Source organism: Pteropus alecto, unplaced genomic scaffold, assembly GCF_000325575.1.
Source record: "Pteropus alecto unplaced genomic scaffold, ASM32557v1 scaffold338, whole genome shotgun sequence".
Classification (NCBI taxonomy): domain Eukaryota; kingdom Metazoa; phylum Chordata; class Mammalia; order Chiroptera; family Pteropodidae; genus Pteropus; species Pteropus alecto.
In genome coordinates, this window is record NW_006441995.1 from 3,533,279 (window position 1) to 3,549,550 (window position 16,272).

Consider the following 16,272-nt stretch of genomic DNA (forward strand, 5'->3'; position numbering starts at 1 on the left):
TCAATGGAGTATTAATAACTCTGGTCATGTTAGTGATGCAGGGACCTAGGTCAACGGAGCAGCCACCATTTCAAACATGAAAAAAAAAAGAGGAGCTCTGGGAAATCTTCATGCTAGCAATTATATGTTTTGTCCAGAAGCTACACCTGTACTTCTGCTCATATTTCATTGGTCAGAATCAATTACATGGCGCCCCAACCTATGGGGGCCAGAAAGTATGATCCTACCAGGTCCGTGGGAGAATCAGCAACACTGGTGAGCAGTATTTTTGACAACTGCAGAGATGTACCAGTGTGTATCACTGCCTTTCAATAGAAGGGGAAACGTGTCCCCAAAGCAACTATTAATATTTGGTTATTATAAATAAAATGGAAATACCTCAGTTAGGATGGTGCTCTATATCCTGGTGGTATTACAATTACAGCTTCATGAAGGACAATAAATTCTGATCTCATGACCTTGAACTGTAGTATGGCTTTACCTTCATGTTCAGGGTCATGCTTTAGGCAAAATGTAGCCTTTTCCAAATCAACTCTGTATCTATATTCTGGGAAGGTGGAATCAAGCAAGTAATCCTTGGAGTGCATTTCCAGCTACCCGCTCTAATTTCCTCTTCACTTTCTATTCATAGGTCTTCTGTCCACATTGCTTTGCTATCATAGATTGTTAGGTTTTCAACAGCAAACACTAGGCCATCTCCATTTATTTGGCATGAAGTTTAATTCATTCCAAAGAGAACTTAAAACCTTTATTGCTGATGTTGATCATCGCGGCCATGCCTGTATAAGCACAGTGAACAAGCACCTTTCATCAGCTTCGGTAGATATGGAACCTGAATACTTCAGCCCTTTCTCTCCTCTGAACACTCTAAGTAAGCCCATGGTCTCCTTAAGAAATCAGGTTTCAATGGCAAGATTGGCAATAGAGTCTCGTGTGATAGGAAATAAAGGATGAAGTGTCTCGTGTGATATGAAATAAAGGATGAAGTCCAACTACTCATCTCAACTGGTGTTAATAATAATACCCAAGTAGTTGAATGCACATTTTGTTCTAGGCTTTTAGTTGTACACACACACACACACACACACTCTCACACACACACACACACACACACACACACACACTCCAGCCATTCCTCAGAACAAATAGAGTGAGTTAGGCGTTATTGTCCTCATTTTCGAAAGAAGAAACTGAATCTCAGAGAGATTAGTCCAAGTTCAACCAGCTACTCAGTGCCTCAAACTAGTATTAAACTTTGAGAATTTAGGCTTGCTTTTATTTTATTAATTATCCAGTTTTTTCAATTTCTGAAAGATGTTATCTGTACCTAAAATTTTTAAATAGTAATTCACTGCTTTGTATTTTGTATAATACTGGGTTTATACCTTTAAAATCTTCCCAGTGTATTGTAAACGCTTCCAAAATCTGTACGATTAGAGACCTAACTCCCATGACGTAGCAGGTATTCAGAAAATGCTTGCGAGTGAATGAATGAATGCATGTGATGCTCACGTATCTCGCTAAAAACTGCTACCTGTTTCATATGATCAAGTGCAGACCAGTGCAGCTGGATTGAACTCTAAGGCCAATTTGCCATCAGTGTGTCTGTCTATACAAGCAGAATTAACTATCAGTGCTTTTCACCTAAGTAGAAGAAAAAATTTTTAATGACTTTTCATGCCCAATTATAAAAAAAAAAGCATGCTGATTGTAAAAATTTAGAAAACGCAGAATGATATAAATAAGAAAAAGAAAATAAATCCAAATTCTAGTGATTTATTCTATCAATCATTGCTTTTAAAGTTTTATACACACACAATTTATATAGCTATAATCATATATAGTATTGTAACCTGGTTTTTTACTTTTTATCATGCCCTTTAAAATTTTTTTTAAAGATGTTTGTCAGTGGTCTCGTACTGTTCCATTATATGGAAAGGCCATAATTTATTACTGGACATTTAAGCTCTGTCATTTTTTGCTATTATAAATAATGTTGTCATGAACATCTTGCTATATAAATCTTTGTAAGCATGACTTTCAATGCACCATCTGTCCCTTGGAGTTCCTTGACTGGTGACACGCACCTCTACTAAATGACATTCGACACGTGGAACTGAAGCTGTGCAGCTAGAACTTGTCAAGAAGACAAATGGGATAGCAGTGGCCTGTCTCACTCTCATAAAATAAAATGGATACAACTATAATTTTGTAGGCCATTTGTTTGGTTAGCAGCTTGATGCCTCATTGATTCTCTACACAATGTATTCCAAAAGAATGAAGGTGACCTTAGAGAGAGCCGGCCATTTAGAATCTAATTAATCAAGCTTTAGGGTATTTGGTGCTTAACACCAACCGGAGACATCATCATGATCTGTCAGCTTCTTGTTACTCAGAAATTGGAATTTAGGAAGGGAAGTGGTTTAGGTTTAGCTTGTGGGTATTTGCAAACAACAGAAGGGCTCAATCTTTAAGGAATATTGGTTGTGTGAGTTGCAGGCTTTAGTAGAAAGAGAAAAAAAACGGTAAAATATTCTAAAATTCTGTGAGCTTTGCTGAAGACTGCCAAGAAAGAGGAACAAGCAGCACTTGTTAGTGAAGCTTGAATGTCACCTCACCAAATGACTGGAGTTTTAAAATCATAGTCTTAGAACTCTGCTTCCAGGATGTCTGAGATATATATAGCATGTCGATTTATAAAAGTCTTTAAACTGGGGTCTCTTTTATTTTCTCAATATCTTGCAGAATCAACAAAAATTAAAATCTACATTTTACAAAAGGACCTGAGTTGGTTTCCTGTTACCTAAGCTACAAAGAATGAATGCTTAGTATTCTTCTCTAATAGCCTTAAGAGGATAAAGCTTTTACCTTTGATCTAGAATTTATTTAACCAAGGACAGTGGTGGAGATTCTAGGTCAAAATTCCACGGACTTAAAATGTTTCAGTTTTACTCTCTGCTTCATGATGACAATTTTCTCACTAGCTCTTAACATTTATTGTACTAAATTGCTATATTAATATTAATATCAGAGTGTGAAAAATTCAACTGGTAAGTGGTATGCAAATTAACCTAATGCAAACTTTAATGGATTAGTGCACTCAAAAAATCCTTTGCCAAAAAGGTAACTAAAGTGGTAAAAAGGCCAACTAATCTCCATTAAAAGAGAAGATTGCTACAAGTAAAAGAATAAAATATTTTAAAATAACGACTGATTTTAATCAAACAAAATGAATGTTATAGCTGGGATAAGCCTTTCATTACATTATGAGGGGCAAGCAGAAAACCTTTTTTTTTTTTCAATTACAGTGCTATGGATTGACTTGTGTCTGCAAAAAGGGGTAAGTTGAAGTTCAAACCTCTGGTACCTGTGAATGTGACCCTATTTAGAAATAGGATCTTTGCAGATGTAATCTAATGAAAAGAAGGTCATTAGAGTGGGCTTAATCCAACGTGACTGCTATTTTCATAAGACAATGCGAATCTGGGAAGACAGACACGCACAGAAGGAAGAAGATGAAGACAGCCACGTGGCGATGGAAGCAGAGACTGGAGCGAGGCAGCTATAAGCCAGGAAAGGCAAGGATTTCTGACAAACACCAAAGGCCAGAAAAGGCAAGGAAGAATTCTATCCTACTGGTGTCAGGAAGAACAGGGCCTTTCTGATACGCTGATTTCAAAAAAATATAGCTTCTAGAAGTGAAATGATAAATTTCCATTATTTTAGGCCACCCAGTTTGTGGTACTTTGTTGTGGCAGTTCTGGCAGACTGATACAGCTTGCACAGTGTTCTACGCAATTTCATTTTTCTCTTGCCTCAAATAAGTCTGGGACAGATCATATAGATTTCTGGTAAGTTTCTGTTTATAAAAGTTGGTCCAGTTTAAGTCTCCACTTTCATATCCAATTTGCACCTGACCTCCTTCCCACTTCCAGTGTCAGCCAGGCTTGTGGGTCAGAGGACTGGGGAAGGGAAGGGACGACGATTGCTCTTGCATGTTTCCAAGCCCTCCAGCATCATGAAAGTGATGAGGAAGGGCATGTCTCATTCTAGGACACCTCCCTCCCATCCATCTGCTGAGACTGGTTCTCTGGTGTCAGAAACAAGGAAGTAGACTGGGAGAGATGGTAGTAGGTGTTGTTTGATGTTACAGTCGGTAATGAGACATCACCTCTGGACTTGTGCTAATTAAATCTTGTTCTATGTTATTGTTAGTCCTTGTGTTTTCTTGAGTTGGCGTTTTACTTTACTCCAACTTGCTTTTTTCCCCAGAACTTTCTGTGAGAGAGGCAGCCGTGTCTCCTTTTGTTGTTTTCTGTAGATTCATGTCCAAGATTCAGGATGGCCTCGGAGTGCCTGCCTTTCCTCTTCTCTGTGCTCCTCCCCACAGAGCCAGGAGAATCACCGGAGTTCCATGTTCCTTCCCTATGCCTTGCGACTCAGACAGAGAAAGGGCTGCACCTCTCTCCCTTCTAGTCCTGCCACACAACTCCCTTCTCACTGCTGAAATCGTGCTGACCACCCTTGAAAGCATCCTGCCCTCAGCACTCTCTAAGCAGGAAGTGGTCTCATGTTGATGTAAAGGAGACTCCCTGGATGGATCCACACCTCTCAGGAACTACTCCAGGACGCTGCTCACTAGTGGCAGCTCTAAGAGTCCGCAGCATCCAGCCAGTGAGGGCAACACTATATATCCTTACTGTAGGTGCCCCCGCATCCTACAGATGATTCTCTCAAGGCTCCAGTGGCTACTTTCGGCATCTTCTGCCTCCTCACCAAGGGGACGAAAAGGACTTAGAGGAGGACTGGGACTCTCACTATGAACATTACATTCATGTGGCTGCAGATTCTCATGGCTCCCCCACTCCTCCCCTAGTCTGGCCCTCTCGCCTGGAAAATGTAGGGCTGGCATGAGAGGTAGGTAGAGTAGAGCCAATTCAGTCCTGAGGAAAGTTTCTTGGCTCAATTGTTGGTGGCTTTCATTAGGATATGGAAGTATTTACTGTCTCTTTGCCTTCAGTTTGGGATCTTGGAAGTGCTGAAAGCATGATGCTTCCAAGAGTGGCCTGTGCCCTCTGGTAGTGAGAAGGGAGTGGGGTGGCATGGCTGGGAAAAAGATGAGTTACTGACTCCTGGGAAAAGAAAAATTCCCACTCAATTGCCATTATACTAGGAAATATGTTTTCTGCTTCTGGGTTTTTTCCTTTCTCACTCTCTTTTGATAATGCAAGATGTTTTAGATTTTGCCAACATCCTATGATTGAGGAGATGGAGGAGGGGCTGCATTTAATGAATAAGGTCTAGAGAGGGTGCTGCCAGGAGGCTGTGGCTCATAGCCTCTTCCACTGTGGGGGGATCCCAGTGAGTTATAGAAGTAGGGAATCTGCGTCTACTCGCCTGCTTGGAGATTGTCTGGATAAGGTTTTGAGAATGATGACTAAATCAGGATTCGCTGTATGATGACTCCATTTCTAAACTAAGTGTTCTCAAAATGTGATCTCCTGATGACCGTAAGCTGTACTACCTGGAAAGTTGTTCAAAATCCAGATTCTCAGCCACCCCCACCCAGACCTACTGAAGCATAAATCAGGGGTAGTTCACAGGCACTGCATTCAGCAGCACTCCAGGTGATGATGACGCACACTAATGTTTGAGGACCACTGTTCCAAAGATGCTTCTCTTCCCCAATTCAAAGTGACACTCGTGCCTCTCTAAGAAGTGTCTACTTGGTAGGGTCTATTACGAAAGATGTGATTTACTTTAAAAATTATTCCTTCAAAATTCTCTGACAATTTTCCAACACACACACACACACACACACACACACACACACACACACACACACACACACCCGCTTAAAAACTTTGTAGTGCACTTTAGCTGAGGTAAAGAGAATCCCTTTTCTCCTTCCTGAGAGACTGGAACTTCAGAAGTTTACGAGCTGCTTTGAACAGGCAGTTTTCATTTGGGTCCAACCATCCTTGCTGTGATGCTTATTACTATGGACTGTTTCCTAGCTTCAGATGAGGCTTATGGATGGAGTTCACCCTTCCCTGCATTATTCTCTCCACAGCAATTATCACCATCGAACATACTATATATTTTATGTGCTTATTTATTTATTTATTTATTTATTTTTGTATGTCTTCCTCCACACGAATGCAAGATCCTTGAAGGCCAGGGATTTTGTCTGCTTCACTCACTGCTGACTTGCCAGCACCTTAAACAGGTCTTGGCACATTGCAGGCATTCAAAATTATTTGTCAAATGAATGCATAAAGGTTGGGTTTCAAGAATGTGTTTTACGAGTTGTAGTAGATCTCTATGTTTATTGATTCATTGAAGAGAATTATAGTGTTTGTCCTTATTTCTACTTGTGAGAATGCTTAGTACCGGGGGCTTCATAAGGTCCTCAGAAATCCCATCATTTTAGTGCAACATGAACGGAAGAATTTATTAGATTCAAAAAAAAGTATTACCTAAGGATATGCTACAGGGTGTTGTGGGCTGGAACAAGATAGGGGAGTCTAAGAGAGGAGAGGCAGAGGAGAAGAATGATATGAAACTAACACTAAAGAATTTGTCAGTAACTTCTGGGCATGCCAGTCTGTTTGTACTTTTGTAGGGATTATTTTTGGACAGTAAATCTGTTTATCAGTAATTGTGTTAAGCCAAACACCTGCCAGGATGCAGTATTTCCATTTTCCTCTTGGCGCATCTTATAGTTCCCACTTCACAGATGTTCACCGTCTTCTTACTCATCGACGATCCCATTCTGATGCAGTAGAGTTGATTTCCGCCTTTGGAGCACTGGGAGGGCAACAGGCAGACACATTTGGAAGTGGAGGCTGCAATGAGAGCAAGAGCGAGAGCGAGAGTGAGGGAGAGAGAGAGAGAATGTGACTCCCCACAGTACCTTAGGGTTTAATATTACCCAGCTTGTCTCCAGAGTGGTAAGCGCCTTGGTGGCAATAAATGAGAAAGCTGAAACAAAGGCATTGACCCAAAATATGAAAGCAGACTACAGAGTAAGCCAATAAGATTCAGCGGTCGGGTTATCTCTAACATCTTACTCTCACTCACTGCCCACGGCCAATCAGTTCCACCTGGTCAATCCATTTTCCCAATGTCTTCAGTATGTCCTTTCTGTTCTTTTCTCATTGGCATTGCCTAAGTACATTTATCTTTATCATTTATTGATCATGTATTACAAAACCCACGAAATATGCCAAGCACTTTACATGCCTTATTTCATTTAACCTTCACAGCAGATGTATGAAATATATGTCCATATACCAATTCTACAGTTGAGGAAGCAGAGCTCAGAGATATTAAGTGATTTGCCCCACAATTAAGTAATGGTCACACGATTAGTATGTGGCAGATACAGGTTTCAAATCACACATGACTCGTAGGCCTGAACTCTTTTACCTAACTTTATACCACATTTGTTGATTTCTTTCTAGAATATTCCTGTGTTATGCTTGGGTAACTGTATTTTTAATAAGTAATTAAATTGAGTAATTCTTATGAGGCCTGGTTTCAGAACCACCTAACCACTTTATAATTCATATAAATCTTTTGTTCATGAAATAATTTCATGAAATAGAATTAGGAGTAAAGTTACCCAAACTAAGTATGTTAAATTAGTTTTGAGTAAAGGAATACAAGCTTATTTATACACATGCATGTTTTAATCAGAGTTCAAGGTCACCTACAGTTTAACCTCCACATCCCTTTGCAACATTGTCTTTTCTGGCTTTCTCCATTCTGGGTGAAGTAACCCCCTCTCTGTTTCCCAAACAAGACCCCAAAGGTGTTTCAGTTTTTGTCCTTTAGCCCATAACATCCCCCCTCCCTTTTTGTTTGCCAGACTAATGTTCTCTTTCCTACTTTTCCCCACATGTCCAGTTTCTACAAGTCTTACCTTCTCCATGAAGCATTTCATAGCCACTTAGCCCCTCGCCAATCTTTTATTTAACTAAACTTTAATGGTGTAAACTTGTCTGTACTATATCTGACATTTTTATACTTTCCTGTTAGCTTTTCCTATTGTTTTTCTCCTAAGACACCTATAAGGACTTTGAGAGCAGAAACTATGGCTCATCCATCTGTCCATCCCACTCAGCTCTTACCAAGGTGCTCAATTAATTCTGCTTCATTAATTGGTTTTAAATTCTGAATTTGGGGTGCAGATATAAGTATTCAAAAAGAAATGTATTTGATGGATCTGGGATAATTCACATTGCCAAAATATCTGAGCCAGTCTGAAAATCAGCAGTGATTACAGCTTCGTTCAGGCAGATATCAGTACTTTCCCATGTGTCTCAACCAATGGGAGAAAATATAGCAGGGAAGTGGGCAAATCCTCATACTCATAGGCTTTCTGTCTTTGGTAGGAAACAGTTCATGAAAAAGCATGTGTTTCCCTTCTACGCCCTCTGTTAACCAGCTGGAGAAGATACTATTTGTGGAAAGTCTTCTCCATTATTGGAAAGAACAGGGTATGGTGAGGTGCAGGAGACTGTTCCACCTCTGGAGAGGTCAGTTTCCTAGGCTTCCAGAAAGGCCATAGTCACCACTTTTTTAGTATGGTTATGGCTTAAATGCTCTTAGCAGGGTTATTTTCAGACTTACTGACACCAAAGAACTTTCCCACCTCCTCCACGAATACATCCCCCAACACTCAGTTCCCACACTCTCAACCTTATGAAATACTTCCAGGCCAGAAGACATTTATCTCTCTTATGGCTCTTATTACACACAACCTTGCATTAAAGTTATTCATGTAAGTATTATGTAGTTACTTCTCCAATTACCGTGACCGATTTAAGTGTACAAAGGCCCTTTATCTTCAGACCTCTCATCATACCTTGTATAGTGACTTCCATATATTGGGTACCAAATAAATGTTTGCTGAAAAAAATCTTCCCTTCCTGTTGATTGATGGTGAATATTTTTGAAATTCAGACAAAACACATAATATTCATAAAAATAGGCTCATTTCACAACCATTTGTGTTCTAACTTTTGAAAAGTGAACTTGATGTTATTTTGAAGTTTGATTTTAAACTTTTTCTTATTTTAGAAAGAGAAGGAAATCAGTAGCAAAGCACACAATGTAATCAAGAACACAATTTAATCAAGGTGACATTCAATTCGATTCAAGATTAATAATATCCTAATTTGTCATGAGTGAGTTGGGTATAAAACACAATTTCAGCTTACTCTTTCTTCATAATTGCTGTGGCGTGTACATTGACGCTGTTCTCCAGTGCTACTTGAACTGAATTCTCTGTGAAATTGACTTTTGCTCATCAATTAAAGAAGGCTGCCAGAGGCAGACCATATCTACGGGGGAGAAAATGCTTTCCGTTTTCTGATTGTGTGCAAGATCAAAGAATATTTTAAATGATGTAGATCTCTTATTAAGAAATATTCATGTTTTAGTGTGATTACCCCCAAGACATTCTGCTAACTTGAGTGATATTGATTAAGTATTCAAACTTTTTAGTGTTTTTTTTTCAGACAAACTTAGACTCCTAGAGACCATGGGACTTAGATATACTTACAACAAAGAACTAATAGTAAAAGATTTTTGTGAAATTGTAAGCCGCGGATTATTTATTACTTGGACAGATTTGAAAAGAAAAATTTGTGGAAAAACAGCAAAAAAATAGTTCTTTGCAACAGAAGAGTTCCATGAAGACCTTTTTCTTTATGATAAATGAGAAATGGAACTTAACACTAAACACATCCCAAAATGCCTGAGTTACCGATTGTAGTACAGACAGAGACCATTTTTATTTGATCCGCTGTCCAAATTCCTTTTATTTTCTGCATGTATTTTTTGATAATAATGTTCTTACACTACAATTTTCAAAGAAAGGGTTTATATTTTAGATAAAAAATAATGTTATGTAATGCTGTCAGCTTTTTTCTACTACAAATTATTGTTTCTGAGAAAGATGTCAGTTGGATAATGGTGTTGATCGAGCAAAGAATGAATAATAGCGTTTATCTATAAGTTGATTTAATAGGATTAGAATTGGGCAATGTACCTATGAGGCCTGGTTTGCTGTCTCCTACAGTTCAAATATGGCTTGTTTAAATATGGCTTGAAGGTTGGAAGCCCCAGACATTGAGGTCCTGAGTTGCCACCATCATATGGTCTGCTGACCATGGCTTCTGTGTATATCCTCTGTCATGAGTTCAATCCTGCCACCTTCAAGGAAGCTAGATCTTGATAATTAGCTTTAAGTGGATCAGGAAGAAACTTTATCTGAGTAATAAAGCTTCTCCCCTTTTACAGGACTGAGTTGAAGAACACGGGGCTGGAAAGTGAAAGAGGATGAACGAGAACGATAAAAGTTTTTTGTCTTTTTTTTTTTTTTAAAGTAAGATAGTTTTAGCAAAAGTTAGAGGTAATGATTCAACAAGTTTCTGTTGCATACTTTATGCCTCAGTTTAAGATAAACACAAGGGAAATCTAGTTGCCTATTTGGGTTCTGTTAAATCTTAATCTTCAACCCATATTTATGTATTATATGAAGCCTGGGTAGGCTATTTTGGGATCAAACTTCATCTTAGAGCAAATGTACTGCTCTGAAGTTTCTGCTTCCAAGCAATCCACAAACAAGATGGCAACAGCCAATACAATTACAAAAAATAGAAATGTAATGCCACTTCTTAAGTATCAAGTTGGCAAAGATATAAAGGAGTGATAACTCCAAGGTTTGGTGAGGGTGTGGGAGGGACGTCTTTATCATACAGTGCAGATAGGAATGTCATACGGTAAAACATTTCTGGAAAGCAAGTTGATACAACAGATTTTATAATTTCAAATAATATTTAACTAGAAATTTCTAAAGTATATCCTAAGGTGTATTTTCTAAGGTATATCCTAAGGAAATAATCTTACATTATAGATTTATTTGTGATAGATTTGTCTATGTAATAGCAAAATTGTGGGAAAAATTTAACTGTCTAACAGAAAATTGGTTAAATAAATCACAAAATAGCCATATAGGCTTTTGCAGATATTGAAAATTACGTGACAGAATAATATATAGTGACATGGAAATAGTTTCATGATATAAGTGAAAAGCAGCAATATGTAAAATAGGATGTAGAGTATGATCTTATTTTTTTTAAATTTGGAATATAATCAGGGCTACTCCTGAGGTATGTATGACCCTGGAGAAAATTTTTTTATGGAATACTTCTCTATGCAAACAATTAAAGTCACTCCAAATTAGAGTGTCAGTGCACCATACTAGCAGTTCAATCCCAAACAATCTCAGGAGAGACTACCTTGCTGTCAGGAGGCTTATCATGCTGCTCCCTGGCAATGAAAGTCTACCTCTGAGCCAGGGATGACTCTGTAGATGGAATCCCAGAACTCCTTAGAGCATCTACTTGATCCCAGGCATGGGAGAGGAGAGAAGCAGTAGAGGGTCAGGGAGAACCACTGTTTGAGTCCATGAAAGACCCTGTCTGGGTTCAGAGTGTCCTCCCTGAATAATACTGCCAGCCTTGGCTAGTCCCAGGCACTGAAATAGGATGTAAAACATTTTTAGGAAGATGCTTCCAGCTATTGGTGCCCATGAGGAACTCAGTCTAGACCCAGGGCATGCTACTTATGCTGGTCCCAGCCTGTTCCAAATGCCAGAAGAAAACTTAAACAATTTTGATGCATGTCCTCTGAAGCGGGAGTGAGAAAGAGTGCCTGAAGCATGAGATGAGGATGGGTACTCTTCTTACTGTGATCTAAAGGTGGTAATGATTATATAGCCATGGAAAAAAGATTAGAAAGATTTATACCAAAATTGTTAACATAGTTATTTCTAATCATAAGTGGGTTATGTTTTTCTTTTCTGTTTAAATAATTTTATAATGTTTTTACAATAAACTAAAATTATTTTTGATTAAGAAAAGGTTGATTTTAAAAGAGAGCGTTTGAATGCAAAGAAGAGGAAATTTCGCTGAGATGAAGGTTAAGCGAGAGCACTTCTAGTATGTGGTCATCACTGGCGCTCACCTGAACATTTTTCCCAGTCGTAGCAGGTGTCATAGCCGCAGGATTCTCTCTTTGTGCTATTGGATGAAAGTTTTGTCCTTTCAAGACCCCATTCTAACTGTGGACCATCTTGGCAGGAACCAATATGCAGAAAATGGAGTTGCTGATTATTTAAACACTTCTTTGCCAAAAATTTACAAGCAGATGAAGTAAAGTAATGGCTGGAGTCTGAATCAAACACACAGAGATCTTCTGAATTAGAGCTGCCCAAGAGAGGAAAGCAAGTATTTATATATGAAGACCAGAAAAAAAAAAAAAAAAGAGATAGCATCTAGCCAACTTAATATGTTAACTTACTTCCCAGTCTTCGTCACCTTGCTACCCCTCTCCTCAGATTTCTTTTTTTTTTTTCTCAGTTCCTCATTTTGTCTTGCATGCTCTGAGATTCCTCATTCTAAAATTTCATCCTAGTCTTGGTATTACTCTCAATCGCCTTTGAATTAAAACCTACATTCTTAAACTCTGGTAATGAAGATCTTCCATATTTTGCTTCCAACAAACTTGCCTTTCTAGAATTATTTTCTCATCCTCTTTAATCTCTCTTTATCACCTGACAATTGTACTGATCATTTTCTAAACTGGTAAGATTATTCTTCCTTTGCTGCCATCCCATGCTCTGCTCAATCAGCATTGCATTGTCTCTCCAATCTGCCTCTCTGTGTCTAGCTCAATTACTGCCTACGTTTTAAAACTAACCTCAATCAACCTAGCCCATGGTAGCCTGTACCTCTTCTGAACTCAGTAACATTCATTAATTGCAACACTAGAATCATATATCATTATAGCTTTGCATGTGTGTTTGTTTTATGATTAACATGCACTTTTAAGTTATGCTTGGCTAACTTGCTTAATCTCTCTAAGTAGATGATGGATCCTGCTACCAAGAAAGAACCAGCGGCCACAGCCCTTGTCTTGCTGAGAGGATAAGAACTCCTTGATTACTCCAAATTTGAGTCTCTTCTCTGATGTCAATTTTAGAGTTAATAATCAGTGCACCAGTGTTTAAAGAACTAGAAACCATAGATGAGAAAAAAAGGCCACTCACTAAGTTTGGAGAACTTAGGCTGTGGGGTCAGCCACTCCCACAAACACCTCAATGCCATATACAAGAGAACTGAGGACTGTAGAAAGAGGCTAGAGAGTCAGGGAAGAGCTGAAATTTAGATGATTTTGGAAGGCAGTCTATTTTCATGGTTTAGTATTGCAAACATAAGAAAAGTTTTTCCTGCATTAAGTGGACAACATGAATGTTGTAAGTACTCCAGCAGGACGTCCGCTGGGTGAGGGGAGTCCAGCAGCAAGAAGCTGTGTGGTGGACAGCTTGTGGTGGATACTGAGGAGAGCAGAGAGAGCCACCTTTGGGCTGTTTTATGTCAGTAGAATTATACAGCCAAAGGCCCTGTAGGGTTTACATGAGTGAATGAATGAGTCCTTACAAGCATTTGTTCATCTTAAGCACAGAGGGACATGAGAGCTAGTCGCTGTTAAAAGGAAAGTATGGCAACTGGGCACAGCCTGCTGGCCCCTTACCCCAGTGTTCATTCCCTCTTCTCCTCAGTACTCTACTGTTATCCACAAATGCCTTTACAGCCAGCCAAAGAACTGCATTTCACAGCCTCTCTTGCAGGGATGTGTGGCATGTGAATATGAGAAGGTTAAGGAGATGGAAGCAAATGATGGGCCTTCAGGATTTCTCTTTAAAAAGAGAGACTGTGTTTGTTTTTGGTCTCCCTTCCTTCCTGTTGCAGCAGAGCAATCTTAGACCATGAAATAACTTTAAGGATAGCAAAACAGAGAGCAAGAAGCAGCCTCAGTGTTACATGAACTGAGATTCACCACACCAGCCCTAGCTTGCCTATCTCTGTATTTATTTTGTGAGACAGAGAAAGAAAAATTTTATCTTAAGCTAATGCTATTTTGGATTAAATTCCACTGAAAGTAGTCCTTAAATGAATAAGCGCTCTTGATACTCCTAGGCTTGTTCATGTAAATAAAGGGCAGTTGTAACAACAAAGAAGAGATAGCTAACTAGTCATGGCAGTCACATGAGGAAATATCATCTTTCTCCTTCAATCTCTCTGCCCCTACATGAAAGAACAAACTGACAAAGCTATGTGTGTATGAAGTCCATACTCACACCACTTTCTCTACTCCAAGCTTTTGGGGTCACAGCCTTCTCCTTAAGAGAGAGGTAGGTTTTGAGATAATTGAGTCGGAAGTTTTAAAATAGACAGAAACAAGTCTTTATCATCAAAATGAGACTGTTTTAATAAACAAGAGCCATGCAAACTTAGGGAACTGGGCTGAGAGATAATTAGAAAACTTACAACCAGTGGGGAAGGAGGAATTCAACCGAGCACAAAGAGTATCAGCTATGTGAAAAAATTAATACGTTTCATGTTTGTGCTCCGAGAAGCGCAGCTTCTTTATCAAGCTGGTTACACTAGACCGATTTCCCCAATTTCTACACACAGTCCAGAGAGTGCCTCTCACCTACAGTCTTCTTCCGGAGACATGCAAATGCATTCAGATCCCAATTGTTTTTGTCCTAGTTGACAATGGCCCTTTAAGTTTTTCAGAATCTCTGAAAGAAAAGAAAAAGGAGTAAAGGACAGTGTACAATATAGATTTTACGCGATGAATCTCAACCTAGGAGAAAAGGCAATGGTGAAAGGTTTTCATTTACCTCCTGAAGTTAGAGCATTCATTTTGGCTTTTGAAAATAAGTTGACATGAAATATTCCATCTGAAATGTCCCTTCTAGCTCTCATGAGGTGTCATTTTTTTCTACCTAAAATTGCTGTCAAGTTCAGATAACTGAAGAAAATGGAATTTGTGAAATTTCTGTTCATTTGTTTTTTAAATATTTATTGAGCAACTATAGTATTCCCAGCATTGCATTACGTTTTGGTGAAAGCGGATTGAGCAAAAATTGACCCAGATTCTATGCTCACAGAGCTTATAGTCTTGTGGAGGCAGCCAGACATTAATCAAACGCACACACTAATGCAAATAGAATTACTGCTCTTATTAGTGCTATTAAAGGGAAAGCATATAATCAAAAAAATTTATGTAGCCAGAATGGCTGGGAACGGTAAAATGAGAAGAGAAGTAAAGAAGCATTCAAAGCAAAGGAAATATCAGGCATGAAAGTGCTCAAAAGAGAGGCAGCAGGTGACTTTTCTGGAACTGAAAGAAGGCCAGTGAGATTGAAGTGCATAAAAACAAGAGCATGGAACAAGATATGGCCAGAGAGGTCGGTGTGTGGCAGGTTGTGCAGGGTCTTTCAAGGCTTTTGAAGAACTTTTGTCCTTACTTTATAAGCAGTGGAAAGTGTGATGAGTTTTAAGCAGTGGATGGTATGACAAAACTAGGTCTAGATTTTGCAAAAGAAATTAATTCTGGCTTCTGTGTGGAAAATGGAGAGGCATGGTGGTTAAGAGGGCTAGGGGCAGACAATCTATGAGGCTATTATAGTAGTTCAGGTGAAGGAAGATGGTAATATAGACCAAAGTCCCCAAGGTGAAAAATGGAGAGAAGTGGGTAAACTTGAGACATATTTAGCAGATAAAATAGATGCTATCGCATTTTGTGGATAAGATATGAGAGCTGTGAATCATGATTCTTAGGTTTCTGGTTTGCATAAGAAAACAGCCATTAGTACCTTAACTGAAATAGAAAATATTCAAAGATGTTAGTTTTAGGGAGGGGAGAGTGATGACTCGAGAGTTCCTCTCTGCATATGTTGAATTTGTGTTATCTTTAAGACTTTTAAACAAAATAGGTATATAGAAATTTGGATATTCAGGTCTAAAACTCAGTAGAAAAGTCTGTGCTAAAGATTTAAATTTGTTATTAGTGTATGGGGGATCATGGAAGCTATGGGTATGGGTGAGATTCCCCAGCAGGAGAGTGTAGCATCAGGTGAGGAACTCCAACATATAACATCCAAGCACAGGCAGGAGCCTCCCCAAAAGACAAGGCAACAGCTAGAGAGCTAGAATCTAAATAAGATGTCATTGTGTCTTGGAAACCGCAGAAAGGATGTATGTGCAGAAGATGGTCGACAGTGCTGAATGTTGCTGAGTGGTGAAGGGGGACTGAGGACCAAAATATTGTCTATTACGTGTAGAAATACGGATATCAGTGACAACAATCCTGCAAATAGGTGCTGGGAAGTAATGGCTCGAAAGT

The 16,272-nt window shown here is 39.0% G+C and overlaps 1 protein-coding gene across 1 annotated transcript in view; it reads right to left on the reverse strand.

The window, feature by feature from the left end:
- Positions 1-6,666: 6,666 nt before the first annotated feature.
- The window catches only part of C6 (complement C6), a 48,143-nt gene continuing 38,537 nt past the window's right edge, over positions 6,667-16,272 (reverse strand). The window contains 3 exon segments of the mRNA XM_006919512.1: positions 6,667-6,848; positions 12,040-12,281; positions 14,572-14,662. Of these exon segments, the coding sequence (XP_006919574.1) occupies positions 6,667-6,848; positions 12,040-12,281; positions 14,572-14,662 (515 nt within the window).